Source organism: Bos javanicus, chromosome 8 (genome assembly GCF_032452875.1).
Source record: "Bos javanicus breed banteng chromosome 8, ARS-OSU_banteng_1.0, whole genome shotgun sequence".
Taxonomy (NCBI): domain Eukaryota; kingdom Metazoa; phylum Chordata; class Mammalia; order Artiodactyla; family Bovidae; genus Bos; species Bos javanicus.
The window spans coordinates 81,634,226-81,649,462 of record NC_083875.1 but is presented as its reverse complement, the minus strand read 5'-3'; the positions used below and the strand labels follow the sequence as shown (position 1 = coordinate 81,649,462).

General features: G+C 45.4%; 1 protein-coding gene and 1 pseudogene across 1 annotated transcript; one reads left to right on the top strand and one right to left on the bottom strand.

The window, feature by feature from the left end:
• The first annotated feature begins 7,584 nt into the window (after window positions 1–7,584).
• On the top strand, window positions 7,585–8,458 carry LOC133253494 (CTD nuclear envelope phosphatase 1-like; annotated as a pseudogene).
• A 659-nt stretch (window positions 8,459–9,117) lies between these two features.
• On the bottom strand, window positions 9,118–14,961 carry CTSL (cathepsin L). Its single transcript, XM_061426098.1, has 8 exons — window positions 14,834–14,961; window positions 14,231–14,366; window positions 13,604–13,726; window positions 13,363–13,509; window positions 12,667–12,891; window positions 10,964–11,126; window positions 9,962–10,079; window positions 9,118–9,494 (listed from the first exon to the last, which is right to left on the bottom strand). The coding sequence occupies exons 1-8, from the start codon at window positions 14,923–14,925 to the stop codon at window positions 9,395–9,397; spliced, it is 1,104 nt and encodes a 367-aa protein (XP_061282082.1). The 5' UTR covers window positions 14,926–14,961; the 3' UTR covers window positions 9,118–9,394.
• Between the last annotated feature and the right edge of the window lie 276 nt (window positions 14,962–15,237).

Here is a 15,237-nt window from a genome sequence, read left to right as displayed (position 1 = left end):
CAGCTGGTAATTCAGTTGGGAGTAGAATGTGAGGAGTGGGAGTGAGAGGTGAGTCTGCAGGCGTAAGCAAGGCCTAACTCATACAGGGTGTTTTGAGTTGGTTAAGGAGTTTGAAACTCATCCTGAGGGCAATGGGGAGCCACTGATGAGTTTTAAGCAATGGAGGAACATAATCAATATGCATTTTAGTAAATATTACTTATACTATCAAGACAGGCGGGAAAAAAAATCAACAACCTCAGATATGTGGATTATACCACTCTAATGACAGAAAGTGAAGAGGAACTAAAGAGCCTCTTGATGAGGGTGAAGGAGGAGAGTGAAAGAGCTGGCTTAAAACTAAATATTAAAAAAACTAAGACCATGGCATCTGGTCCCATTATTTCATGGCAAATAGAGGAGGAAAAGGTGGAATTAGCAACAGACTTCCTCTTCTTGGGCTCTAAAATCACTGTGGATAGTGACTGCAGCCATGAAATCAGAAGATGATTGCTTCCTGGAAGGAAAGCCAAGACAAACCTAGACAGTGTGTTGAAAAACAGAGACATTACCTCTGTTAACAAAGGTCCATATAGTCAAGGCTATAGTCTTCCCACTGGCCACATACAGTTGTGAGAACTGGACCGTAAAGAAGGCAAAGCGCCAAAGAATTGATGCCACTGAACTGTGGTGGGGGGTGAAGACTCCTGAGAGTCGCTTGGACAGCAAGGATATCAAACTAGTCAATCTTAAGGGAAATCAACCCTGAATATTCATTGGAAGGACTGATGCTGAAGCTGAAGCTCCAGTATTTTGGTCATCTGATGCGAACAGCTGACTCATTGGAAAATTCCCTGATGTTGGGAAAGATTGAAGGCAGAAGGAGAAGAGGGCGTCACAGGATGGGATGACTGGATGGCATCACTGATGCAATAGACATGAACTTGGGAAAACTTTGGGAGATGGTGAGGCACAGGGAGGACTGGAATGCCACAGCCCATTTGGTAGCAAAGAATCAGACATGACTGCGCAAATAAACAACAACAACTTATACTGTAGAAAATGGATTTGGAGTAGTCAAACTAGTTTTGTTACTTCACCACCATAAGAAGGTTAATGTCATCATCTCCACGAAAATTGATGGTGATAAGCAAAAAAGCCATAAGTATGGAGAAAGCATAGGTGTTTGAGGAATATTCACGAGGGTTGAGGTATCAGGGGTTGATTATGTATGTCAGAGGAAAGGAGAGGGAGGGAATTAATGAAATGTATGTTTGTGCCATATACAAAGCCAGGGAGCACTTGCAGATGACCTGTTCCGTGTAAAATTCAGCTCTGTACATTGGAGTTTGAAGTTTCTGTGGGTCAGCTGGGTTAGGACATCTTATAGGCAGTTGGGTACATGGCGGGTTTCGAGCTCAGGAGAGGGACTGAAAGTCATCAGAAATTTCAGGTGGTACCTGCAGTAACTAGAGTAAATGAGGTCATTTGGGAGGGTCTGGACTTTAGGGATGGACCTAAGTTAATAGAAGGTGAGGAAGTGGGGTATAGCAAGTTTAAACAAGCTGTTCAAGAGATTTTACCTGGAAACAGGAAGAAGAATATAATGTAGTGACTGCAGTAGTAACCTGGGGCTAAAAGGAGGTTTGCTTGCTTATTTTATGATGGACAAGACACATTTACATCTTCAAAAAAAAGAAGAAACAAAAACAGTGAAAAACAAAACCCCACGTGTGTTTGGGTAAAGACAAAGAAAAAGGACTACTCATATCCCTGAATTAATAATTGTGGTTGTTCCCCTGAGGAAGGGGAATATTTAAGGGGATATAGTTTCAAAACGGAGAAGGCAATGGCACCCCACTCCAGTACTCTTGCCTGGAAAATCACATGGACGGAGGAGCCTGGTAGGCTGCAGTCCATGGGGTCGCTAAGAGTTGGACACGACTGAGCGACTTCACTTTCACTTTCACTCTCATGCATTGGCGAAGGAAATGGCAAGCCACTCCAGTGTTCTTGCCTGGAGAATCCCAGGGACGGGGAGCCTGGTGGGCTTCCATCTATGGGGTCGCACAGAGTCGGACATGACTGAAGCAACTTAGCAGTTTCAAAAGGGGCCTTTGCATTATCTTCACTGCTAGACTTTCAAAGCTCTGAGAATGTATTCATATAATGTGGGTACATTGGTTATTCATTTGTCCGGATAGCAGATAATATTTTGTGCCTACTCTGTGCCAGTTGTTGTCTTCAGCACTGAGGATAGCTGCTGCTGCTGCTGCTAAGTCACTTCAGTCGTGTCTGACTCTGTGCGACCTCATAGACGGCAGCCCACCAGGCTCCCCCGTCCCTGGGATTCTCCAGGCAAGAACGCTGGAGTGGGTCGCCATTTCCTTCTCCAATGCATGAAAGTGAAAAGTGAAAGTGAAGTCGCTCAATCGTGTCTGACTCTTCTCGACCCCACGGACTGCAGCCTACCAGGCTGCTACGTCCGTGGGATTTTCCAGGCAAGAGTACTGGAGTGGGGTGCCATTGCCTTCTCCGGCTGAGGATAGAGAGGTGAACAAAACAGAACCCCTTGTCTCTGTGTGGACCTCTGTATAGACTAAATGCTGCTGTGTGGAAGAGACACAGTAAACGAAACTAACAAATAAAATGTAATAGCGTGATGGTGGTAAATGCTATGGGAAAAATAAATCAGGGGAGGGGAGAACAGTACTACCAGGGGTTATTTTAATTTTAGTTCTGGGTAAGGACATAATTATACTTTTGTCTGTACATATGCCTAGGAATGGGATTTTTGGATCATATGATAACTCTATTTTTAGTTTTTTGAGGAACCTCCATACTGTTCTCATAGTAGCTGTACCAAATTTCCTTCCCACCAACAGTGTAGAAGGGTTCTTTTTTTTCCACACCCTCTCTAGCAATTGTTATTTGTAGACTTTTAATGATGACCATTCTGACCAGTGTGACCTCGCTGTAGTTTTGATTTACTGGTGCACATTTGATAGATGGAAAAGTGAGTAGATAAAAGGTAAGTTCTGGTTCTCACCAGGTGAATAGTTAACTCCACCTGAGACCATGTTTTCTGGCCTGTTCCTTAACAAAAGAGTTTCTCAGAAACACAAGGGTTTTTTGTTTGGGAATGCAGCTTATCTCCAGGAAGCTATCTTCTTCTCAGAAGTTAGAATGATACTCAGGCCAGTATGACAGTCTGTGACAAAAGTCATGTGACAAAAGGCTCCTGAGACATCCAGGGAGAATGAGGGAGGTGGGCCAGTAAGTGCAGGCCAGGACTACCTCCTACCAAAGGAAAACAAAAGTCAACCCAGGAGTCAGAGAAAGACTCCTATTACTAGAGATCAGGAATTTAGTGTCAAAAAAGACCATAAAAGTATTCCCCAGCATGAGTTAGGCCATTTTGTGTCACGACCACTTTTTTTTAGCAGCATTTATATTGTTAATATTAAGTCTTATTGCATCAACTCCCATGTTTCCTTCATATCCTTCTTATGATCTTTCCTCCCTCACAGAGAAAAACAGGAAACATTTGATGTTATCAAGTAAAAGTGGTGCCAGTGAGTAAAGAAGACATTAATTTTCAAGTTAATAACTTTAATTCTCATGTTAAATACAAAGAGAAGGAAGCAAAGCTTGTTTTCAGTGCATTTTAATGTGTGAGAATGTCTTTCTATGAGGTATCGACTATCTCTGGTTTGAAACACTGACCAGTGCTTGATTTAGATGAGAGAGGACTTGTAAGGAAGGGAAAAGATACCCAAACTTCTTGTCCCTTTTTTTCCACTTGCTGATCGTTAAATCCACTGCTAAGTCATGTAGGGTTTCTTCAGCTTCTCCTGTCTTAGCCGACTATTGCCTTGTGGTCGGTACCATTTGAAGAATTGCAAGGATAGGCTAAGAGGGATATGAGCTGAGAGATTCCTGATGTTATCCCTCTGTGTTCAGCAGGTCTGACTCATCTCGGGTGGTCCTGAGCCAATGAGTCCTCTTGGGCTGTCTGGGCTGCGGAGGAGAGCACAGGTGAGCTGCGCAGGCCAGAGCTGCACTGGGGCTGACATACACCACATGCTATGGCTTAAAGTCATAGGAATTTACTCTCTCACTCCCGGAGGCCAGAATTCCAAGCCAAAGTGTCTGCAGGGCTATATCCCCCCTGAGGGCTCTAGGGAGGAATCCTCTGTTGACTTTTCAGCTTCTGATAGTAAGTTTATGTTTCAGACCAGATTATTGTGTCAACTGAAGAAGGAAAAAAAAGCACAACCTAAAAGTTGGGAATTATGCTTTACTTACAGACTTAAGCAGGACAGCCAGCCTCTCAGGTAACTCTGAATGACTGTTCTGAAGAGGTAAGGAAGGAGCCAGGATATATAGGAGTTTTTGCAAAAAACAAAACAAACAAATAAAAAAATACCCCAGGTAGCTTCCCTAGAAGCTCAAACAGTAAAGCAACTGCCTGCAAGTTAGGAGACCCAGGTTCAATCCCTGGATCAGGAAGATCCCCTGGAGAAGGAAATGGCAACCCACTCCAGTATCCTTGCCTGGAAAATTCTATGGACAGAGGAGCTTAGCAGGCTATAATCCATGGGGTCGCAAAGAGTTGGATACGACTGAGTGACTAACACACAGTCAGAACATCAAAAGATAAGTGTTAATTACTTTGTGTACTTAATCGCTCGGTTGCATCTCATTCTTTGAGACCCCTTGGACTGTAGCCCACCAGGCTCCTCTGACCATGGGAATTCTCCAGGCAAGAATATTGGAGTGTGTTGCCATGCCCCTCCTCCTAGGGATCTTCCCAACCTGAGGATCGAACTGAGGTCTCCTGCATTGTAGGCAGATTCTTTATCCTCTGAGCCATGAGGGAAGTCAGTTAATTACTTTAGTGCTTTTCTATGTTTGGGGAGATGCCAGAATCTATATTCCCTGCAATTAGTTCTTTGATTTGCACCTTAATTATCTAGGTCTGGTATCCTGTTTTTCTCCATCCCGAATCCCCTCAGGTTCACAGTTGGTGGCAGCTTTTAGTGGCTGAGGGGTTGATGGCTGCAATATCCTTGGCTTACTAATATGGCAACATTTGTCTAAAATAAAAATTTGTTTTCAGCTTTATTTGATTTATGTCAATTGGCTTATTTTAAAAAGCTTTTACGACAGATACTGTTTCAAACTTTTCAGATTTTAAACAAGTATAAATGTCTTTGAATGTTGCAGAAGATTCTAATATCTGTTTAATTATCTGATGTCTGAGAAGTCTTCACATTTGCATTCATATCAGCACCTAGGCATTTTCTTAGAGTCTTGGGCTGTGCTTCCAAGGTTACATGAAAGCAGTATGAACTAGCCTGTCATAGTGAAGCAAGGTGACAGACACTAAGGCAGTCCTTTCTAGTGGACTTTCAGAGATTGAAGGTGGCAGATAGCATTTTCCAAGGATGGCTGCAACCACATCTTCCATCCCACATGCTCTTCTACTAAGTGACCTTGCCTTGCCCCACCAGGAGGTGGACTGTCAACCCCTTCCCCTGGAACCCGAGCAACATGCTGTGAATACAGTGAAGCAGCAGAGGTTGCACTTGGAACTAAGATCAGGTCAAAAGAAGCCTCGCAGTTTCTCGTTAGGCATCCTGGCCTGTTCTCTCGGGATGTTCCTCTCCGAGCCAGCCTTCATGCCGTGGGAGTTCAGGTCACGGGGAGGTCCATGTAGGTACTCTGGTTGGCAGCCAGGGCTGAATGCCCAGACTGCAACAGCATCTAGGATAGCCACATGAGTGAGCCTGCTTGGATGTCAGCCTGTCAGAACTGCTAGCGATTCCTGAAAGCACGAAAGACTTCCAATGGAAAACAGTGTAGTTAAGCTCAGTCAGGAAGTTGGAAAGATAGTTGTTTTTTTTTTTTTCCCAAACTGCTGTGTTTCCTTATAGTTTATTTTTACAGTAATAAATAACCAGAATAGTCTTTTCACTGCATGCCCCACTGGTTCCCCTGTGTCCTAAAAACCTAAAAATCCCCATCTCCTGCACCTTAATCTAATCACTTCCCACTTTCTCTAAATGTCATTTCTCTTTTCTAAGGGTTCTGACCTGGGAATTCTATGCTCAGACACCCACCCTTTTATCCTATATTATTGATCGACTCAGGCATCCCTGGTGGCTCAGTGGTAAAGAATCTGCCTGCATTGCAGGAGACCCAGGTTTGATCCCTAGGTTGGGAAGATCCCCTGGAGAAGGAAATGGCAACCCACTCCAGTATTCTTGTCTGGAGAATTCCATGAACAGAAGAGCCTGGTGGGCTACAGTGCAGGGGGTCGCAAAAGAGGTGGACATGACTTAGTCTCTAAACAACACAACCATAACATTGACTGGACCCTCTGGGTCCACGTTAGGTTTCTCTCCCTTCTGGTGTTTCAACCACCTCCCTCGAATAGCACCATCTCCTCCTCAGGATTGGAAATGTCTCGTCCACAGCATCACCAGGACACAGAGGATGCTACAATTCTGGTGTCTCAATCTGGCCCCAACCGGTCGAAGGGGCTCAGATTGGGAGCCTCCCAAATTTTCCTGTGGCTACACTGGGTCATGCTATCTCAAAACCCACAGACTTTTACTCCAAACACATCTGTCATTTTGGGTCAGGAAGTTGGAAATGTAAGCACCTGTGGCCACACTGAAGCTCCAGCATGACACACAGTCCAGTGCAGATGGACTTGACCAGAGACTGCTGGAAGTTTCGTGGGCTGAGACCCTAGCTGTGCTCCACTTCACGTCCTCATAGCATTCTATTAACTGAATGCTTCCACTTGCTTTTTATTTCCCTGAGTAGGAATATGATAATTTTAAACCCAAAGACAGTAAATACTATGTGTTTCCTTAGCCTGCAGAATGTAGGGTTTTTCTTTTTAAAATCAAATTCAGGAATTAGGGACCTAGACGTAAATTAGGCTTCAGACAATCACTTTTGATATTCACCTATTGTCCACCTCTGAGGCCACCAGACTACTTTTGAAGCCCAGTCTCCAAAGTGGGTGCTTGTCCCTCATTGCTTATGGATGTGAAAACAAACATTCTTGGCAATGCTTTGGGTCTTTTGCAAAGTAGCCACGTTGTCTTCACTAGAAGTCCGGCAAGTTGCACCAGAAACAGGCCCTGGGACATTGCTTTTCACAGTTATAGCCTATAACATTGTGGGCCAAACGATCATGACCTCTAAGGCCCTTTTCTTGATTGGAAATCATATGCATGTGTGTTCACTTTTCCAAAATGTGAATTATTTCCTTATGAGAACAATTTACCGTCTTTCCTGAGGGCAGTGCCCTAGCACACCTGCGCAGCAGGCCACCCCCTGCTTCCCCCTGCCCCTCCCCCTTCCTTAACCTTCCGTCCCTTCTCCCTAGCTCCTCAATTCTTCATCCCCTTCCCGCCTGGTCTCAGAGGACCCCACTGTAGCACCACTTGTCTCAGCCCTGCCGGCAACCTCCGCGAAGCCGTTGGTACCACTCCCAGCCCACGTGGGCCCCAGTGGGCTGCCCACATCTGTCCCCCAGCTCCCTGTTCTACTGGACTTTCTAAGTCATCAGAAAGATGACTTGTCATGGGTGGCTTTCTGAGCCGCCCCTTCCATGCCCCTCTCTGCATCTTCTTCAGCCACTTGGGACTCCGCCCCCTTGGCACCCACCCCCGACCCCGTCCCATTACCGCGTTCCCCCCGCCAGGGATCCGGCGGTCATGTGTCCCGGAATCGGCCAAGCCAGGTGAAGGGGAAGATCCTGGTGTTACTCAGTCCCCTTTTCATGGGGTCCTGAGGCCCACAGTCCACCTGGAACACCTCCTGACTTCATTCTGGAGGTGGCAATAGACAAACATCCCCTTGGGATTTTGTAGTTAAGAGGCCCCATGTGGCTTCCTTCCTGGAAGAGGTGAGCCAGTGGTCCCAGCTGGTGGTGGTCACAGCAAGCGTGGAGACTCGGGGCTCTACTGTGGCTGATGCACTGGATAATAGCAGAAGCACTCTGGAAATACTGCAGACGGCACTGCACTTGGGAATCTGGCCACTACCTCCAGGACACTCTCTGTGGTCCACAGTGACTTCTCCAGCACTGTGATCCTGCATGACTCCCCAGGGTGTACAGAAGCCAGCCAAGGTCATCCCCATCAAATCCTGGCTCAGTGACCCCAGCAATCTCACTCTTCTCGACCTGATTCTGATGCCAGATGCCCTCGGGTTCACCACTGATGTTTGTTCTGTGCTGAGCGGAAAACTTCACCAACATAGGCTCTGGTGGCAGCTGCTTCCCCTCCCCCTGAGTTGGGGTGGGGAAGGGAGGTTGAGCCCTCGGGAGGCTGTTTGTTTGATACCCTGTCCAATGGTGATGACGGCCTGCGCAGGGTCTGCCCTCCCACCCTCTCTGCCCTCAGAGCCCTGCACTCTGTATGGAGTCTGGATGGACACAAGGGCCAGATTTTGAAGCAGCCACCCTTTAACTTCATGTTTGCACTCCCTGAAAACTCCAGACTGGGACCTAACAGTCTAGGAGAGCCACAACAGTGCTCTGGCCGGTCAAGAAACACGACTGGCCAGAGTATGAGACACATTCAGTAATCTAGGAGGCTCAAAAGAGAATCCAAGCTAGCTTTGTTTTGATTTGATTTTTTAATAACTCTTGTACAAAACGACTTACCCTTGTCCTTTAGATTGTCAAATTTTGCTCTATTCAAGGGATGTCAGACACAGTCAATGGGCAGCTAACATAAGATCTGCATATTGATAACTATAAGAACCAGAAGGCCATACAGCCATTTTCCTAATAGACCACTGGCACATTCAGTTAGGGGCTTCCCTGGTGGCTCAGAGGTAAAGAACCTACCTGCAATGCAGAAGACGTGGGTTTGATCCCTGGGTTGGGAAGATCCCCTTGGAAAAGGAAATGGCAACCCACTCTGGTATTCTTGCCTGGGGAATTCCATGGACAGAGGAGCCTTGTGGACTATAGTCCATGGGGTCACAAAAGAGTCGGACGTGACTTAGCAACTAAACAACAACAAAAAATAATCAGTTGTGTCTTAAGAGCCCAATTATGTTTTTTACTCTAAAAATGTAATGTATTAAAAACAGAAAGAAGCCACCTCTATTCTGAAATAAAGTTTTATTTTAAAAGGTAAAACTGTATACATCCTTTTAAAACATAAAAGTTCAAAATTCATTAGGCAAGTTGATCATACAAACATATTTACAACAGTAGTGAAAGAAGTGGTAACATTTCACCAGTGTAAAAGGTCACAGAATTCAGATCACAACTTGGATCTTCAATGATTCAAGTCTTTCATTCCCACACAATAAAGTCTGGTCAGTTTTAAGAGAAAATCCTTCCTCTGGATATTGTTCTTAATCCAGCCTTTGACATTTAGACAGTAGGATAACTGGCCATGGTGGCGATTCCACAGTGGTTGTTCCGGTCTTTGGCCATCTTTATGTAGCCATTCATGCCCCAATGTTCACCCCAGCTGAAAGAAGAGAAGGTTTTCATTTTATATGAAGAATCAAACACATTTATATTTATTAATATTTAAACAGTGCACCAGAGGTCAAGACAGATTCAGAAAGAAGCAAGAAATGCAGTTGTTCTTGTTCATGGTTGAGTTCTAAATGTATACATAACTTCTATCCCAAACCTTTCACAAAACTATAAAATTAGAGACGTAAAAAAGAAACTCTTGGGGCCAGATGTGTTTTAGAATTTAAAAAATGTTTGGATTTAGAAATGAGATGATACCCAAACTACATCAATACCTTAGGCAACTTCAGACAGTATCTTAATGTTATAATCAAACATTCATATGCCTGTGATCATCCTAAGTGGCATAAGACTTCAGAAGTGTACTTAAGGATTTGAGGACCTGAATTCAAATGCTGATTCCAAAAAGGACTCCCCTTTTCAACCTCAAATATAAGTATTTGGGGCATTTTATACCTGTTTTTGACAAGCCAATATTTATTGTCATCTGAGTCTGCTCCTTCAAAGCCATAGCCAACTACCAGAACAGCATGATCCACGGATTCACTGCTGCAATTTGGCTCATAATAAATGCCTGGGAAAATAAAATACAATGTTGGGGTGAAGACCTCCAAGTGACCTAGTCTATTAATCAGGGTAAGAAGACATCTCAAAATTAAGCTAAATGATATAAATCTAGATAAGATTTAAAAACAAGATTTTTTTTTTCATTCTAGGCTAGGGATCCAGGCCCTCATCTAACACTGGCAGATATACAAACGGCATACTCTCTTTTGTAAACAACATGTCAAGAGACATAAAAGAACACTCCTTAAAATCTTATCATTTTACTTTCAAGACATTCAGTCTAGGGAAATAGCACACAACACAAGATTACTTCAGCCAAGAAGTTCTTTCTGGTTTTAATTACAGTAGCAAAATTCTTTGGAAAATTTCAAAGGTCTAACAGTTGAAACTCTGGGTGGCTACAGTCGTAAATAGGACTTTCAAGGTGGTGCTAGTGGTAAAGAATCTGCCTGCCAATGCAGGAGACTCACGAGACGTGGGTTCGATCTCTGGTTTGGGAAGATCCCCTTGAGTAGGAAATGGCAACCCACTTCAGCACTCTTGCCTGGAAAATTCTACAGGCAGAGGAGCCTGGTGGACTACAGTCCATGGGGCTGCAAAGAGTTATGGACACAACTGAGCACACACAACTGGAAAAAAGTAAATTAAGCTATATGAATCAAATTAAGTAGCCATTCAAATATATTTATGAAGTGCTTAAAATCATGGGGACATGGTTCAAGTAATGTCAAATGGACACATCAGGTACAAATACTAACATTAACAACTATATTAAATCTATAGACCTTCAAATTTTACATTGAATTCTACATACCAAAGAGTCAGTTTTGCTGTATGTCATGGTGATTTTCCAATTTTTCTGCCTAAATTTCAAGATAGACAAATACTTACCTGACTTGTAGAACTGGAAAGATGGATTGTGTGCATCTACAGCAACAGAGATGGGACCCAAAGTTGCCACTGCCTTCATAAGAGCCTTCTCCTGCTTAGGGAGGTCCACGAAACCAGTTTCATTAGCAGCAGAATTGTTGGGATTGTAAAGGCAGGTGCCAACCTTTTAAAGGTAATGGGGAAGAGGCTTGATTAATACCATCCTCCTCCTGGGGTATATGAGTTCAAGACATTCTGCAGCTTAATGATTTCCAAGTCAAGTTTGTTACAAAGAATCCCAGGAGATGGAATGCCATTGGCTGTTTTGAAATGGAAAAAATTAGCTTGTGTCTATGCAATCAAACACTCTCAATCTACCTGCCCATAAGAAACCTTTACTCAGGAGAAATTTGTACTTATAAAGAATGATATGTATATTTCCCTGGTGCCTCAGCAGTAAATAATCCACCTTTACTCCTACAAGGTAGGAGACAGGGGTTTGATCCCTACAAGGCAGGAGACATGGAGGCAGGGGTTTGATCCCTGGGTTGGGAAGATCCCCTGGAGGGGAAATGGCAACCTACTCCAGTAATCTTGCCCAGTAAATCCCACAGACAGAGGAGCCTGGCAGGCTATAGTCTCAGTTCAGTTCAGTTCAGTTCAGTCACTCAGTCGTGTCCGACTCTTTGCAACCCCATGAATTGCAGCACACCAGGCCTCCCTGTCCATCACCATCTCACGGAGTTCACCCAAACTCATGTCCATCGAGTCGGTGACGCCATCCAGCCATCTCATCCTCTGTTGTCCCCTTCTCCTCCTGCCCCCAATCCCTCCCGGCATCAGAGGCTTTTCCAATGAGTCAACTCTTTGCGAGGTGGCCAAAGTATTTGGCCAAAGGAGTTTCAGCTTCAGCATCAGTCCTTCCAAAGAATACCCAGGACTGATCTCCTTTAGAATGGACTGGTTGGATCTCCTTGCTGCCCAAGGGACTCTCAAGAGTCTTCTCCAACACCACAGTTCAAAAGCATCAATTCTTTGGCGCTCAGCTTTCTTCACAGTCCAACTCTCACATCCATACATGACCACTGGAAACACCATAGCCTTGACTAGATGGACCTTTGTTGACAAAGTAATGTCTCTGCTTTTGAATATGCTATCTAGGTTGGTCATAACTTTTCTTCCAAGGAGTAAGTGTCTCTTAATTTCATGGTGCAATCACCATCTGCAGTGATTTTGGAGCCCAAAAAGGTTGCAAAAGAGTCAGATACGACTGAGTGACTAAACAACAACAACAAATGTATATTTCCACATTCAATAGAAACATTAACAGCTTTATGGTAACTATCTGGGCTCCCAAGTAGCACTAATGGTAAAGAACCTGACTGCCAATACAGGTGACATGAAAGATGCAGGTTCGATCCCTGGGTCAGGAAGATCCTCTGGAGGACATGGCAACCCGCTTCAGTAATCTTGCCTGGAGAATTCCATGGAGAGAGGAGCCTGGTGGGCTATAGTCCAAAAGGTCACACAGAGTTGGATATGATTGAAGCGACAGCATGAACACATGGTAAGTAGCTAAACAGAGAACTGTGCAAGGCTAACTATTTTAATGACAGTTCTGACAGTCTGCAGATAAAGATTCTACAATCTAAAATGTGGATTCTAAACACGATATCTATTTTCCCCTAAAGTGTTCAACTTTGATTACAAGGAGCTCCTCTTACCAATCCAGTGTATGGATAAGATTCCTCTGAGTCCAGGCCTCCAACATCCAAAACATACTGGAAGGCATTATCTATGAAGCCACCGTGACAACCCCGATTGCCTTCAGGCTGAGAGCAGTCCACCAGGTTCTGCTCACTCAGTGAAACAAGTTTGCCAGTTTTTTGGAACATCTGTCCTTCAAGAGCACCCGTGGCACTAAAAGCCCAACAAGAACCACATTTACCCTGAAAACAAAATTTAAAAGCATAAGTTACAAAACAAATAGCAAGACTTGGACAGTAGCCCATATATATGGAAATGCTTTTAAAACCTAGTGAATGGCATGTTGTTGCACAGTGTGTCCGGAGAAGGCAATGGCACCCCACTGCAGTACTCTTGCCTGGAAAATCACATGGATGGAGGAGACTGGTAGGCTCCAGTCCATGGGGTCGCTAAGAGTTGGACACGACTGAGCAACTTCACTTTCACTTTTCACTTTCATGCATTGGAGAAGGAAATGGCAACCCACTCCAGTGTTCTTGCCTAGAGAATCCCAGGGACAGAGGAGCCTGGTGGGCTGCCATCTATGGGGTCGCAGAGAGTCTGACACGACTGAAGCGACAGCAGCAGCAGCAGCAGCACAGTGTATCATAGCAAGGATGGCAACTCCTATTTGGCTTTACTCTTGGAGAGAGATTTGCTGAGTACCATCATACCTGATTCTTCACAGGAGTTACATAGCCTTTCTCTCTCCAATCCACGGATGGAGGAATCGAAGCAAAGATAGTTTCATGGAACTCTTTCCCCTTCTTGTTCTTCTGCCTTTGAAAGCCATTCATCGTGTGCCTGAATTCTTCATTGGTCTTCAAGGAAAAGGAAATAGAATGTTGAAAAGCAAGAGGTTATTTTGCTAAAGTGTTAAGCAGGGAAGGCACAAAAAATTCATGCCACACTCACCATGTCACCAAAGGCATTCATTGCCATGCTGAAGCTATGTTTCCCTTGGCTGTATTCCTGATTATGCAGCTCAATCATTTTCATATTCTTCTTCCACACCGCTTTTCTCCATCCTTCTTCATTCTAGAAGCAAACAGGTAGCCTATATTCTTTTATTCTATTTAAAACCAACTCACCAAGGGCTTCACCAGGTGGTGCTAAGTGGTAAAGAACTCCCGTGCCAAGGCAGGAGATGCAAGAAACACAGATTCAATCCCTGCGTTGGGATGATCCCCTGAAGGAGGGTATGGCAACCCACTCTAATATTCTTGCCTGGAAAATCCCATGGACAGAGGAGCCTGGTCACAGAGTTGGACACGACTGAAGCGACAGCACATACCGTCACCAAGTGGATTTGTATATAAAGAGGAAGAGAGACCATGGCCAGAGATGGCTCTATACTCTTGGGAGCTGTTCTCCAGCGCCCACATGACAGGACAAATGCCCACAGTGTACTCAGTGACAGGTGCCATGAAGTTACTGCCCTGACAAGAGCCAGCCTCAAGAGACTACTATCTGCCATAAACTCCCAACAGCATGGACCATTCTCTGCAGGGTTTCAGATGGACAGTTTCAGATGTTACCAACCAAGTCGTATGGTTTCCTGTGTGCTGTCTTCCACAATTTCCATTGTGTATCTAAACTGTGGTCAAATTTTGGAGCAGCTGAGGCTATTCCCAAGCAAAGGGCTGTCAGGAGGAGTGAAGGATTCATGTTCAAAAACCTAGGAAGGGAGAAGAAATGAGTATCTGATTAAACCAATCTTTCTAAAAGGCCATCTTTTTTTTTGAGCCACTATGGTGGAGTAAAAACATTTATATTCCCAAGTATTTATAAAAGGACAGTAGGGGAAGTCTATGGATGTCGGTGGAGAAAAAGAGCTCTGAGACCCCAGTTTCCGCGCGGGACAGGGTGAGGCTCTTCTGGGACTCAAACAGCGGCCCGGACGAGCCACCCTCCCGCGCTGCAGGCGGGCCCAGCCCAGGGGCGGGCCCAGCGAACTCCCTCCGCTGACAGAGTATGTAGACGCGGTGCCGACAAACGCTCTGCAGTCCAGCTAGCGGGGGTCATACTGCCTTGTCACACCGGCGCCTCCTGGAACCCCTCCCCAAGCCCTCAACCCCCAAGGCTGCAGTCGCGCTGTTAGCCGGAGTGACCCCGCCGCACCATGTCTCATCCCGTGGCGCTCACCTGTGGCGAGGGCTGCCTGCCGCACAGGCGCAACCGGCGGCTCCGGATCCCGGGGCGTCTAAAGTTGGGTTGTGGGCACCAAGACCTCCCATTTAAGGCTCCGGGACTGCGCTCGGCAAGCCCCGCCCCCCGTTAGCACGCCCCGCGATTGGCTGAGCCTCATATAGGCGGGGCCCGTGCGCTGGGACTCCGGGCGCGTGACAGGGCTGGTCCCAAATTGTCCAGGTGCCAGCCTCAGTGGACCCCACGGCAGCGAGCTGGCGGGGCCATTGGGCAGAACTAAGGAGGGCGGCCGGCGCCTCCCTGGGGACCCAGATCAACTAATTACATCGAATTCGTGCTCTTGGTCGGTGGTTCACTAAAAGAGGCTTGCAGGGGGTCCCAAGTGGATTTTTAGCGTAACC